General features: G+C 50.4%; 1 protein-coding gene across 1 annotated transcript in view; it reads left to right on the top strand.

Annotated features, from left to right (window-relative positions):
• The window catches only part of PREX1 (phosphatidylinositol-3,4,5-trisphosphate dependent Rac exchange factor 1), a 169,351-nt gene that overhangs the window by 91,148 nt on the left and 64,565 nt on the right, over positions 1-13,638 (top strand). The window contains exons 6-7 of the mRNA XM_090286533.1: positions 5,066-5,227; positions 11,484-11,617. Coding sequence (XP_090142659.1) covers positions 5,066-5,227; positions 11,484-11,617 — 296 coding nt within the window. The remainder of the gene's footprint in view (positions 1-5,065; positions 5,228-11,483; positions 11,618-13,638) is intronic.

Here is a 13,638-nt window from a genome sequence, read left to right as displayed (position 1 = left end):
AGTCCCCATCCTCCCCCAACCACAGTGCCCACCTTGCATCCTGCCTTTTGGGCTGAGAAGTGACACCTTGCCCACGGCTGCTCCAGCATCTCAACCTGCACCAATCCTTGAGCAACAATAGCTCAAGAAGCGAAGCCCCCCTCTTTCAGGGTGGGAGACCTGCTTGCTTCCTTTCAAAGCCAAGCTTGTATGCCTGATCTTCCAAAGAGCCTTCCCAGATGTCCCTTCCTGGGAGTTCTACCTGCATTCTGCTTTCTGCCAGCCACACTCTGTGTGGTTCTAGCTCCACCTCTTAGCTGTGTGACCAAGTGCCAGTTGCTTAACCTCTCTGTGCCTCCATTGCATCATCTGCAAAATGTGGATGGTAGTTGCCCCTTAGGCTCGCTGCAAAGACAATGCATGAGAAAACTCATGAGAGCACTCTACATATTACCAGGGAGATAGTCATGTTTGGTAAATGTTAGCTACTCTTAATATTTTAATGATTTTTATTTTTGTTGATTCCAGCTCATGCACTTATTAGTGTTGCCTCTCTGAAAAGTGACTTAAGCTCTCTGTCCCTCAGTTTCCTCCTCTGTCACATAGTGCCTTAGTCATGGGTTATTGTGAAGATTAAATGAAATAATACCTGTAAAGTGCTTTTAAGTGGTTAGTAAGTATTAGCTATGTTTATTGTCTCAAAATCTGTTTTGCCCAATATTAATAGAACTATAGGGGATTGCTTTTGATTAGTATTTTCATGGTATTTCTTACTTCATCCTTTTACTGTCAACCATTCTCTATCCTTAGGTACTTCTTTTGTAACCTGCATGAAGTTAGAATTTTAAAGTCTGTTGATCCCTATCTTCTCACAGGAGAATTTAGTCCACTTATATTTATTGCATTTATTGGTACATTCTAACTGACTTCTAACATCCTTCTTTTTGATTTTTATTTGTTTTATTTTTCCCCCCCTTTCTTATTTTATTTTGCATAGTTTTAGTGTTTTGTTTTTGGTTGAGTTACTTTTTCTCTTTTTATTCCATTTTATTTTGCTTCTGCTAAGTTGGAATTTGTAGCTACCACCACCACCTCCACCACCACCATTTCTCCACAGTTTTACCCTCTCTTCTGGAGACATGCCTGACACTGGAAGTGCAGGGTGTAGCCTTTCCTAGTGAGCCATGCTAGGCCTCCTTTGGAAGCTGGGTACAGAGCCAGTGAATGTTGACACCCTGCCACCGAATGTTAGTAGAGACCTGTCAATCCAGGGTGTCACACATGGGCACCTGCAGGGCATGTGGAGAAAGGGAGTAGGTTAGATGTGACTCAGCAGGGTGGGTACCGTGGCGGACTGTGGAGCTCATGTCCCTTCTAAGGGGGTGGCCACCCTTCAGGCCAGTTGTCATTGTTAGGTGGGAACACAGGCCCAGGGTGGCCAGAGCTTCTGTTTTACTGTGAGGCTGGCAATAGCATTTGGACCACAGGGCCGGGTGTGTGACCTGGGCTCCGGTCCAGTCCCTGCACTGCACAGCAAGGAGACCTAGGCTCAGAAAGGGCAGGCGACTTGCCTGAGGTCTCGTAGTATATCCTGGGCAAAGCCAGAATGTGAAGTCCCAGTCCTGAGCCCTCGTCCCACTGTTTCACCTTACCACTCCCAGTGGAAGGATGGAGTTTTTAAGATCCATGAGCATTATTTCTCTTCCTTCACGAATTCCTAATCTGTGGGGCTACCATTCTCCCAGCCTTGAAGCAGGCGCTGAAATTGTTAAAATCGGAAATATATTTGCATGAAATTTTCATAGAGTTTGCAGGCTGGAGGTTTTCTTTGCTGTGCTGGACAGCTTTTTGCTTCTGGGTTTCCCTGGACTTCCAGATGTGTTTTGCTGCTTCTTTTCTTTTAAGTGGTGATGGGTCTTGTTAGAGCCTCTGCATTTGAATCCTGCTGTCACCTTCGATATGGCATGAGGGGACCCCAGGGCTGCAAGGGCAGGGAAGTGCTTGATAGAACAGCTCAGCCTCCTGGGCTTAGATGATGGCGCCATGGGCAGAGCCAACAGTTGGGGGCAGGATCAGTCCCTCCTAGAGCTGGCTGAAGTGTCCTCAGAACGTGTGTGTCCTCTGTTGATCCAGCCCCCATGGTGACACCCTCCACTCCCACAGGCCACCTTCTCTTCGTGGAGAGGACAGAATGGCTTTCCAACTGCCATTCTCCTTTTGGACCTCTGCCAATCCCAAGTCACAGCAAGTGATGGATATTGTCACTTCTCCAGTGCCTAATCCAGCTTTGTTTTTATACTGGTGTTATGGATCTGTCTTCTTATGGCTGGCCTGGAGTTTGAGGCTCTGTGTCCCAGGCTGTCCTCTTGTGGCCTTGCTGTGGACAGGGCCCACAGCTCTGAGGCATGACGGGGCTGCTGGCAGGCGGTGCCAGTGCTCCCTTTTGGTAAAAGTGTGGTTGAGGGGAGCGAGGGAGATGAGGAACCTTGTAGAACACTGGCTTCCTGTACCCCGACATCCTCTTTTCTATGAAGTCCTCACCTCAGTTCCTGCTTTGAAACCACACGGGGCTCCCAGAGCGGATGTTGGGGGAAGGCCACTAGCTGGGCTCTGGAGGGGCTTCCACTGCCATATGTAGGGTGGCCCTGGGCACACCCACTTCCTCCTCTGTCCTCAGTTTTCCTAGGGATCCTCCAAGGTCTGCCCCTGCTCATACGTTTTGTGCTCTGAGATCCTGATTTGGGGGAGTGTTTGTTTTCTACTCTTGCTGTTTCTGGAGGGGTCTGTAGACCTGGTCAAGCGTCCACCAGCCCCACTTTCGGGCTCTGTGGCCTTGACTTCGCCTCTCTGTGCCTCAGGACCAGGGACACAGGATGGAGAGGCGTGGAGCAGTGGTCACGAACGCGGCCTCTGGAGCTAGACTGTGTGAGCTCATTAGAACCAACAGAAGGAAGAACACAATGTCACGGAGAGTTTATCTCAGGTGGCATCTCAAGATGGGGTCTCTTTTGTGTTAGGATAGATGTATTTTAGCTGCAGTGACAGGGTCCCAGTGAATAGTGACTTACGTGTAAGTTTATATCCGTACTAGGCTGTCCAGGGGGAGCGTGGTGGCTCATTGCCATCAAGGCCCAGCTTGTGCTGCCCAGAAGGATGTTTCCTCCAGTGCATCCTCAGCTCAGCAGCCAGAGGGGTCCTTTAAAGGACACTGTCAGGCCACAGCTCATAACCCCCGTCACCTCCCCCCCGCCCCCCTGACCAGGCTCTTGGGATGAAACCTGAAGACCCCTCCCTGGCCCAGTGTGATCTGGCCTCAGCATGCGCCCATTCTTCTTGGGCTGCTCCCTCTGCTGCAGCCTCATTGGCCTCCTCACTGTGTCTCGCCGCCCCAGAGCTTCTGCTTGTGCAGACATTGAGTGCCTGCCAAGTATGTACTGTACATGCAGGTACCTTTCCTGCAGTATCCGGTACCCCTCTCCATGACCTTGAGCAGGACCAGATGGCCAGGTTCAAATCCAGGTTCCTCCTCTTACTTCTTGGAGGCCTCGCATTATCCCACTGGGCCTCAATCATCCCACCTGTTAAATGGGATGATAATAGAACCTGCCTCACCACCACAGAGTAAAGGTGTCAGCTGTTGCCATCTTCACTACCACCACCATCCTCATCCTCATCCTCATCTTCACTGGTTTTCAGGTGATGAAACAGGCTTGGCACGGAGGGTGACTGGCCCAAGTTCACCCAGCTACTGAGTGTGACTATGCTTGGAACCACCACACCAGAAAGTCACATTGTGATTTTTTTAAGGAGCAGAAACATGGGGAGATCCTGGAGCCGTTGGGCATGTCTGGGTCACATGACCAAAGAAACTTATGTTTGCTGGCATGGTCCCGTTGGTGGAGTAATTCGGTTTGTAAATCTTCCCTGATATCTCCAGGCCTGGCTAATCCCTTCCTTCTCAGTCCCTTTCCTGTCACACTTAGCAGGCAGCTAGAACCCTTTGATTAAAGCTGGCCTGACCTTTAGAATGCACCTGCCTGTGCCTGTGGTCAGGGGAAGTTCATGGGTTGAAGGTCTGCCCCATCTGGCCTCTGTGCACTTCCCGCCATGCCCCTGTGAAGGCAAGGTATAGTTTTCTTCATCTACAGCTGACATTGAATATTATTTTATATTAGTTTAAGGTGTACAGCATAGTGAGTGGTTAGACATTTATATAATTCACAGAGTGATCCCCCTGATAAATCTAGCTCCCACCTGCTGCCACGCATGGTATTATGACATTGACTAGATCCAATATGCTGTCTTTTGCCTCCTTGTGACTATTCTGCCGTTATTATTATACCTCTTAATCCCTTCACTTTTCTCAGCCAGGCTCCTGAGGCAAGGTGCTTTTTATACCCATTTTACAGATGAGAAAACGGCTGGGCAGGCGTAGTATCCGCGACCACCTCTGACTACCGATCTCTCTCAGTCTCTCTGTCTCTCTCTCTCATTTATCCCACTCCAGACACACCGCCCCCTCCCTGCTCGCTGTTACCTGCCACATGTGCTCCCACCCCAGACCCTTTGCATTTGCCGTTCCCTCTCCCAGGCACACATTTCCCCACAGATTTTTGCAGGACTTGCCCCCTTCCTTCACCCAGAGCCTCTGTTCAGATGTCACCTCCTCAGAGGGGTCTTTCTGACCTCCCTGTTTGAAAGAACACCTCCTTTCCTTGCCCTCTAGCCCCGTCATTCTGATTTGTCTTCATAGTATTTACCACTGCCTGATATTGAATTATACACTTGACTTGTCTTTATTTTGACTGATCTCCGTTGTAGAATATGATACTCACCAGGTGAGGAATTTCTCTTGTTTTATTAACTACGTTATCCCCAGATCCTAGAAATCTGCCAGCCGTGGAGGAGGTGCTCAGGGGACATTTGTTGAATGAATGAATGAATGAATGAGTGATGTTTCCCAGCCCCAGATCACACAGTTTGCACAGAGCAGAGCTGGGATTTGGCTCAGGCTGGGTGACCTGGAGGTGATGTTTGGTCCCCTCTGGGTGGATGTCTCTTACTCCTGCCCTCACTTCTTCCCTAGGAGCTAGCCAAGAGGACCCCCGGCAAGCACCCAGACCACCCTGCGGTCCAGAGCGCTCTGCAGGCCATGAAGACTGTGTGCTCCAACATCAATGAGACCAAGCGGCAGATGGAGAAGCTGGAGGCCCTGGAGCAGCTGCAGTCCCACATCGAAGGCTGGGAGGTGTGTCTGGGGCAGGAGGGGCCCCTGGGTTGTCGAGGGGCACAGGGAACGTGCAGCTGCAGGAACAAGCTTTGGCCTGGGCGCCAGACTCAGCCTTCAGCATATTTTGTTTGGCTTATGTGGTGTTTGTAAAAAAAATTGTTCAATGATTTTCTAAGTAAGTCCACATAAAAATATGTACTTAGAGTTTCTCTTGAAAAGTCAGTAACACTGGGTGTCCATTTTCTCTGCTAATAGCCACTGGAGCCACCAGTTTTCCTCAGTCCCCACCATTCCCCATTGCTCCCCAGTCATGCTCCTTCACATGTTGTCTCATCTGTGTGGTGCCCATAGGCCTTTGATGTTTTGATACCAAGATCAACAGTCCACTCCAGGACAGGATTCTGACTCTGACACTCCCTTACTGGGTGACTTAAGGTCAATGTCTTAACTTCTCTGAGCTTTGGTTTCCTCATTGATACCTGGCACATGGTAGATACTTAATACATGGTGGGTATTGATATTATCATCATCATGCTTATTAGGAGATGGGATTCTTGAGATTTTCTGACTGTGTGTAATTTATTTGTTTAAACCTCCGCATCTTCTTTAGAGTATTAGAGATTTCCTGCAAATCCATAGAAGGAAATGGGCAAATCTGAATAAATAAAAATCAATATCAGAGTAAATACAGCTGGAACGGGAGATTAAGAGCAAAGATCAAAGGCTCTTTGGACACAGATTGTCCTCTGAATCTTCTGCCTTTGGGCTGTCTTGCACTTGCTGGGTTTGGGATCTCCACGTCTTTTCCCTGAGCGGAGGAATCTTAAATGGGACTCTGTACCACGTAAGAGGCTGAGAGTTTGGCTGCAGCGAGGAGAGGTGCCGGTGTTCAGAGACGAGGTGGGGATTGTGGGTTAGTGCTTGCCATGTTCCCCACCCGCCTTCCCCTGGGCTTTCAGCTGCATTTCCACACCCCCTTATAGCGCAGGGTTGGGATGGGGTTGGCCAAGATCAGACCCAGCTGCTTGACACTTGGGAGGCGGGAGCGGGACACAGGCCGCGCTTTGTGCTGTTCTGCTGCGGAGCACAGCCCTGCCCTAGTCGTGTCTGGCTTTCCGTGGCCACATTCACACAGGGCCGGCTTCCTGGGTGTCAGGCAGGGCACGGGCTTTCCTTTGTGGTGTCAGTGATGTGCATCTAGCAGGACAGGGCGGCTTTGCAGCTGGCACTTGAGGCAACAGCTCCCGAGGGCCTGGCTGCAGCCAGGCAGGCATTTTCCTGGAGTATCAGCCAGGCAGGTGTTGTTCAGGTTCTCCCTTTCCCTCCTGGGGCAGAGAGAGGCCCCTGGAGGGGCAGTTCCGCAGCGTCCTCAGTTTGCTGGGAGCCCCGGCCCAGATTCCTGCCTCTTCTCGTCCCTTGTTGATTGAGGAAGCCCCTATTTCTTTCTGCTTAAAATACATAACTTGGTTTCTCTTTCCTGCAGCTGAAAATCACCTGGTCCTCAGGTATGTTTGTTGGGATGTGTTCTACAAGGACCCTTCTTTCAGCCTCATGGTGTTAGAGCTCTGATTTGGTCGCCTGTGATCCCGTTGGCCTGTCTTCTCACGGTTCCAGGGTGGCAACAGCTCCAGGCATCAGGTGTCCAAAGCAGGAGGAGACAAGGGCACAGCCCGGGCAGTGAGAGGGAGCGCCTCTCTCCAGTAGGGGAAACCCTTTTCCAGAAGCCCCAGAGAAACTTTCCCCTCGTCTCATTGGCCAGAAGCAGGTCACATGGCCACTTTCAGCAAATGTGCTACCCTAAAGAGCAAATATTGTTGAAATATATAAGCATCTCTCTCTTTGGACTTTGAGCTTCCTGGCGGCCAAGATGAAAAGAGCAGGACACATAAGTTACTTAACATTCATTGTCGAAAAAGGGAGAAGTAGAACAGTTCTGGGAGATAGAGAGTTTCCTGGAAACCAGCTGGAAAAGAAATTTCTCACGTGGGCCCCTGTGGAGAGGGTATTGAGCAAGCAGTTTGGCAGCCAGAGCAGAAGTGATTTCCAGATTTCTTCTTCTGGTAAAAGTCCAGGGAACTAGGAACTAAGGGTCTTTGGGGACCCTTTTGTCCCAGAAAATTCTGCAATTTGAGAATGGCCCTTATGTTCATCAGCACAGTAGGAAATGAAGTGACCCAGAATAAGAATTGCTGGCAATTATCAAGCACCTGTTAATGCTGCCACCACGAGAAGGGAGGTTTTGTTACAGATAAGGAAACTGAGGCACGGGGCATTGGTTTTGAAGCTCAGCACTGTAACCGGCAGACTGACCTGCCTCGGGCTAGCTTGTCCTGCTCTCTTAGTCTTATTTTCCCCTGGTTGTCCAATTTTAGCCATAATATCTCCGACGTTATCTTTTGCTGTCATTTTGAGGATGAAGTGAAGTGTGGAATATAGATGTTCTTTGGAGAATGTGACATGGTTTTCTGTGCAGTAGAAGTTTTTAAATACAGTTTCATCCGCAAGGTGACTTGTGAAAATAATATGGGTTAGCTAGAAGAACTAATGTTTAAGAGTGAAGCTACCTGCCTTGGCTTCATGCCATCAGCAGTTACCATCTCTCGGGACAGTGTGAGTTAGGGTGTCTTTCACGGTGAGTGATAGTAATGGCAAAGCCTTATTTCTGATACTCTTGATAATTTCTAATCTTGTTGTTTGACTTCTTGCCAATCTGATTAGATGGCCGTTGTCTCTCTCAGAACACGGCTGGCACGGGACTTGCTTTTTGGAGGAGGGAGAGTCTTTACTGGGCCACCTTCCTGCTGTGCGCCTGGGCTTGCATCATTAGTTTGATATCTGATCTGTGGTTTTTGGGGGCCTGATCCTCTGTAAGCCACTTGTCTTTTATAGTCATGAGACTGGTTTAGTTAAAACCAGATCAGTTAATCCATAAATTCGTTCTACTAAGCACAAGGAAATGGCAGTGGGCTGCAATCCTGTGGAAGTGAGTGACCGAGCCAGCTCCCTCTCTGTGGAGGGATTCCTTTGCCTCAGTTTCCTCATCTGGAAAGTCTGGGTAGTGGCTGTACCCCTTATGAGTCACTTGGGGATTCAGGGGGTGGATGCATGCAAAGAACAGTGATTTCTTTCTTGGCTCAGCGCAAACACTCAATACATGTCAGATGAGCCGTGGCAGCAAAGCAGAATTTCCTTCTTAATTTTTTTAGATGAACAAGTATCGTGCAACTTTGGCTAGAGCTCCCCCCCCAGCCTGGGCTGACCCTCCTACAGGGTGACACTCCAGATATAAGCCCCACAGACTGTCACGTGACACTCACAGTTATAAAGAGAAATGTATGTTAGAAGAAAGAAATGGGGCGCACTCCTCTTGCTGCCTCTGGGAACCTTGGTTTAAGAGCCCATCAGCTACTCATCCATGAGGGGACAGAAGGAAAGGGGAGCGAGGAAACGAAGTCGTTTAAAAAGAAAAAAGCACGGATAGAAGTTCTCATAGTTCTTCCCACCCTGCCTAGGATATCCTCTGCTCTCAGGGACATGTGGTCTCTGCCCTTCGGGGACCCCTGCTCTTGACCAACAACTGCGTACAAGAACCTTTCAGGCTACCTTCCAAGCTAAAGCCCAGGGTAGCAGAGGTTATTGGGTAGGACAGCGGGTCCACCTTCCTGGGTTCAAATCCCAGCCTGAGCAAGTCACTTCCCTGCTCTGTGCCTCAGTTTCCTCATTTGTAAAACAAGAGTTGCCAAATGGATTATCTGAGTTTGTGTAAGACACTTAGAACAGTAGCTGGTGTGTGCTAAGCCCTAGGCTGCATTAGCTTTTGTCATCTCTAAATGTTACTACTTTAGTTTGGTCGTGTCTGCACTGTCTGCAGGAGTTCTGCGGCCCTGCCTGGTGGGCACCTTGGTGCTCAGCGTTTTCCCTGTGTATCTGACCCATAGCACCACCTGGGGTTCAAGGATTCTGGGGAGACCAAAGGCCAGCTGGGCTTCTCAGCAGGGCCAGGGTGGAGGAAGCACCCCCTGTAGCCCTCGTGGCGTTTCAGATGAGGTGTGCTGGGTGATCACCAGCCAAGGTGGAGAGCTTGCTTCCCAGGCTGGGCACGTTTCCTCTCTGCAGCCCCCTGACATTGACATGGTCAGGTGACCCTGGGGTTCTGGGCCCCGCAGATGGGTCTGGTACCAGTTTCCCATACAGGCAGCTACAGTCCCCCTGTGGAGCCTGGGGGGGCTGGTGGGTAGGCACGAGTAGGGTGAGGGGAGGAGACACAGTGGTACGTGGTCTGCTCTGAGTGGGCCCAGGGGCCACTGATGGAGCTTCATGACCAGAGAGTCACACTCACCCTGTTCGCAAGGTCTTGGGGTCCAAGGACTCTTCAATAGGGGAGCCTGTGGCCCAGTTGCAGGGGGCTCACTGTTTTGCTGGGTTGCCAAGTGTGCCAGGCATGTGGGCACCCAGGGTGTGATTTCTGCTAATGGTTACGTGCTCCTACCCTGGGCTGCACAGCTTTTGACCACAAAGAAGCTGATTTCCCAGAACCCTGAGTCGGTCCAAGAGGTGTCTCCGGCATTGTTGGGCGAATGGGTTTTCTGTGCCCAGCTGGGCCATGGGCACAGAGCAAACCAGCTCTGACAGCGGCAGGGTAATCACAGTCACCAAGCAGCCTGATTCCTGAGTTGTCAAAATCAGTTCCCTGTATTGGGTCTCAGAAGTAATTGAGTCGGGAGATCGGGAGATCTCACTGGGCTTTGAACTTGTTCTGGGTGCCGAGTGTTCGGGGAAGGAGAGTCTGTGAACAGTTCTTCCTCTGGCATCCCCAACTTCACGTCCAGGCAGAGACAGCATCACGTCTCTTTGTTTCTCTCTTCGCTGCAATCAGCAGGTCTGTGGAATGAATCTCCCTTAAAACACTGCCTTTACATGCTATCCCTTGGGCCTCGGTGTCAGAGGCCCCCCATGCCCACCTACGTCCTTGTCTTGGTGTGTTAGTTCAAGTACCTGGTTAGCTGCTGTAAGAAAGAGAGACAATGGCTTCAGTGAGATACAGGTTTGTTTCTCCGTAGCAGAGCTGGCTGGGGGTGGGGCGGCTCTGCTCCATTGGGATCCAGGTTCCTTCTCCCACCTGCTAGTCCTCCACCACCACTGTGGCCAGAAGGAAGGGAGGAGGAGAGGCGGTAATTTTCCTTCAGGGAAATGAGGTGGCAGTGAGGCACATCAGCCATAATTTTGTCACAAGGCCACACCTGGCGCAAGGGGTGCTGGGAATTGGAGTCTGCGGGTGGGCAGCCAAGAGCCAGCTGAAGCTCCATTCCAAGGATCTGGGGGACGGCCAGGCATTCTGTGCCCTCCTAGATCCGTTTCTAGCTTCCTCTCCCTTAGCACTTTGGGATCTCTCTGCCCCCACCTGGGTCCCCCCCAGAGCCCCAGACAGACGTGTATGGTCCCTGGCTCTGAGGATTCGTCCCCTCAGGGGCCTGCCCCACACCCACCCCCAGCCCCTTTATTTCAGTCCTCCTCCCAGGCCCATCTCACTCCTCCCTGATTGACTCCTCCCCGAGTGACTCCTCACTCCTTCCTGACCACACCGCCCTGAACCCCGTGGAGGTTCAGTGAACTTCATGCCCTCTTAGCCTCTTAGCCACCCCAACCCTCCCTGGCCCTGGTCACTTAGTGTAGGTGACCAGATTGAGTTTGGGGACTGTTCCCATCCAGATTCGTATCTGTATCTAGGGTGAGTGCTCTCAGAATCCTGCCTTCATGGTGTTCGCATTGCTTTTGCCGCCTGTTCTACAGCATTTATTGAGCACCTACTGTGTGCCCGACAGTGTGGTAGGTGCTGGGAATACATGGTGAATGCTCGATGAAAATGTTTGATAATGCTTCCTGTTTTTATGGAATAGGATTCTTGTGGGGGAGATGGAATAACAAGTCAAGGCATAAGTAAGTAAGGAGGAGGGCATAGCAAAGAGAAAACTAGGTGCTGCTCAGGGCTATGTGACCAGGAGAGTCCTTTCACTTCCTGAGCCCCAAGCCCCTCCTCGGTGAAATGGTCACCTCCGTGCGCTCTTCCCAGCATGGCTTCTGCTCGCTCAGCAGAGGAAGCCATTGATCAGACTGTACTGGTTCTCTGTCTGCTGACAGATTCGCCCACAGAGGTGAATTTAGATTTTGGGGTGTGAGGGAGGCAGTGGTAGGTTCTGTCTCTGGGAGGGAAGATATCCCCCCAGGTGTAGGGGATTTGCCAGCTCATTCACTGTGCCCCTTGTCACTCTCCCAGGGCTCCAACCTCACGGACATCTGTACCCAACTCCTCCTGCAAGGGACTTTGTTAAAAATCTCCGCAGGCAACATCCAGGAGAGGGCCTTCTTCCTCTTCGACAACCTCCTTGTGTATTGCAAGCGGAAATCCAGGTGAGTGGCTGGGGTCAGGACTGCCCCCATAGGCCAGATGGCTGGGATTGGGTCAAACCCCGACAGTTTCTTGGGGTGACCACACCCCTTGCCGGGCCTCCCTTTTCTCCTCTGTGCTATGGGATATGTTCTAGATCAGCGCTGTCCAACAGAAACATAACGTGAGCCACACAGGTGATGTAAAACAGCCACATTAAGTGAAAGGAAGCCAGTGAAATAAATTTAAATAACATATTTTATTTACCCCATTATATTCCCAAATCATTTTAACATAATTGATTTTAAAAAAAGTATTAAAGAGATATTTTTAATTCTTTAAAAAAGATTTATACTAAATCTTCAGAGTTGTGGTATGTATAGGGCGGGGCAAAAGTAGGTTTACAGCTGTGAATAGGCAAACACAGAGTTTTCTCTTGTATTATTAATTATTGTATTATTTTCCACGCAAACGACTGTAAATCTCCTTTTGCCCGACACTGTGTGTTCCACTTACCACACATCTCAATTTGTACTAGCCATGTTTTAAGAAGTGTTTGAGTCACACTGTATGTGCCTGTGACTGCCGTATTGGACTATGTAGGCTGAGACAGTCATGAAAGTTTTTATTTTAAGAGACGTTATTTATTTATTTTTGGAGAGTAAGGAAGGGAGGGAAAAAGAGAGGGAGGGAAACACTGATGTGCGATAGATGGAAACATCGATCAGTTGCCTCTCGCACGCCACCGACTGGGGACCTAGCCCCCAACCCAGGCATGTGCCCTGACTGGGAATCAAACCGGAGACCTGGTTTGCAGGGCAATGGCCAACCCACTGAGCTACACCAGCCTGGGCAATCATGGAATTTGAAAGTTTTTTGTGACCCCAGCATCCTGTGATTCTAAGATCCAGGGTAGAGGGCTCTTCTGTTGTTCGGCTTTGCAAGGGGAAGGAGAGTACCATTGCCATCTTTGCATTTTTCATCAGAGCTTCTTACACTTTGTAGAGTCTAGGAGTGAGTGGTGGACAGACGCACGTGTAGGTGTGGCTGGAAGTGTGAGCGGTGGGATGTGTGGACGAAGAAGAGCAGGCACAGGCGCGTAGTTGGGGGTTTGGGAGGCGAGTGGATGGCGGGTGAAGGGAGGCAGAGAGGGAGAGATTGGGTGGGTGTACAAACTGATTTATGAATAGAGGAGCGAGCAGGGGAATGAGTGAGTGGGTGAGCGGCTGGAGGTGCATGAGGTGGCTGGATGGAAGGGTGGATAGAAAGTTGGGGGAGTGTACACACGTTTGGGTAGCTGGAGAAATGGATGTGAAACCACGACGCGCTGCAGAGGTATGTTTAGCTGAGCGGTGAGTTGGGGCCTTAAAATATGGTTTATTGCATCAAGGGGTAGATGAATGGATGGGAGGGCGGGTGATGGAGGTTTGGGGATTAGTGGAGAGAAGGGCAGTCGGATGTGCGTGTTGATGGATAGCTGGATGGATGGTGGTTGCTGGGTTATTGAACTCTGGTATGGAAGGCTGGATTAATTGGATGATGGAGTGCGTGGATGGATGGGTGATTGGAGAGAGGGAACATTAGGAGACAGAGGGGTGAGGGCATGAGTGGGTGGTCAAGTGGGTGGGTGGGTAGATACGCTGAGAGGCTCCTGCCTCTTAGGTATTTTTGCTCAATGGGTAGAAGACTGTCTCACTGACCAACACAGTCGTTTCTGAATTCTGCTTCCTGTTACGTTGTCTTGGGGATGAATCAGTGACTCTCCATAGGCTTGACTCCTTTTTCTAGAGAAAGCTAAGGCTGGGAGGTGCAGGCTCTGGGCCCTACTCTCTGCATTACCTCCAGTTTCCTCTCTGGTCTGGTCATGTCACTTCCTGCGTGAGCCTCATTTTCCTGGCCTCTTTCTGCTGGCCGCCTACCGTGTGGGGAGGAACTTCCTGCAGGATGAGTGATGGGCATGCCATGCACGTGCGTGGGCTTCTCATTGTTTTCCAATTCCAGCCTGACCTCTTTGAGCCTCAGTTTTTCTCTTCCGTAAAATGGG

This window comes from Furipterus horrens, unplaced genomic scaffold, assembly GCF_987537825.1.
Source record: "Furipterus horrens unplaced genomic scaffold, mFurHor1.1.pri manual_scaffold_8, whole genome shotgun sequence".
Lineage (NCBI taxonomy): Eukaryota > Metazoa > Chordata > Mammalia > Chiroptera > Furipteridae > Furipterus > Furipterus horrens.
The sequence above is the reverse complement of the archived record's forward strand: the minus strand, read 5'-3'. Positions and strand labels throughout refer to the sequence as shown.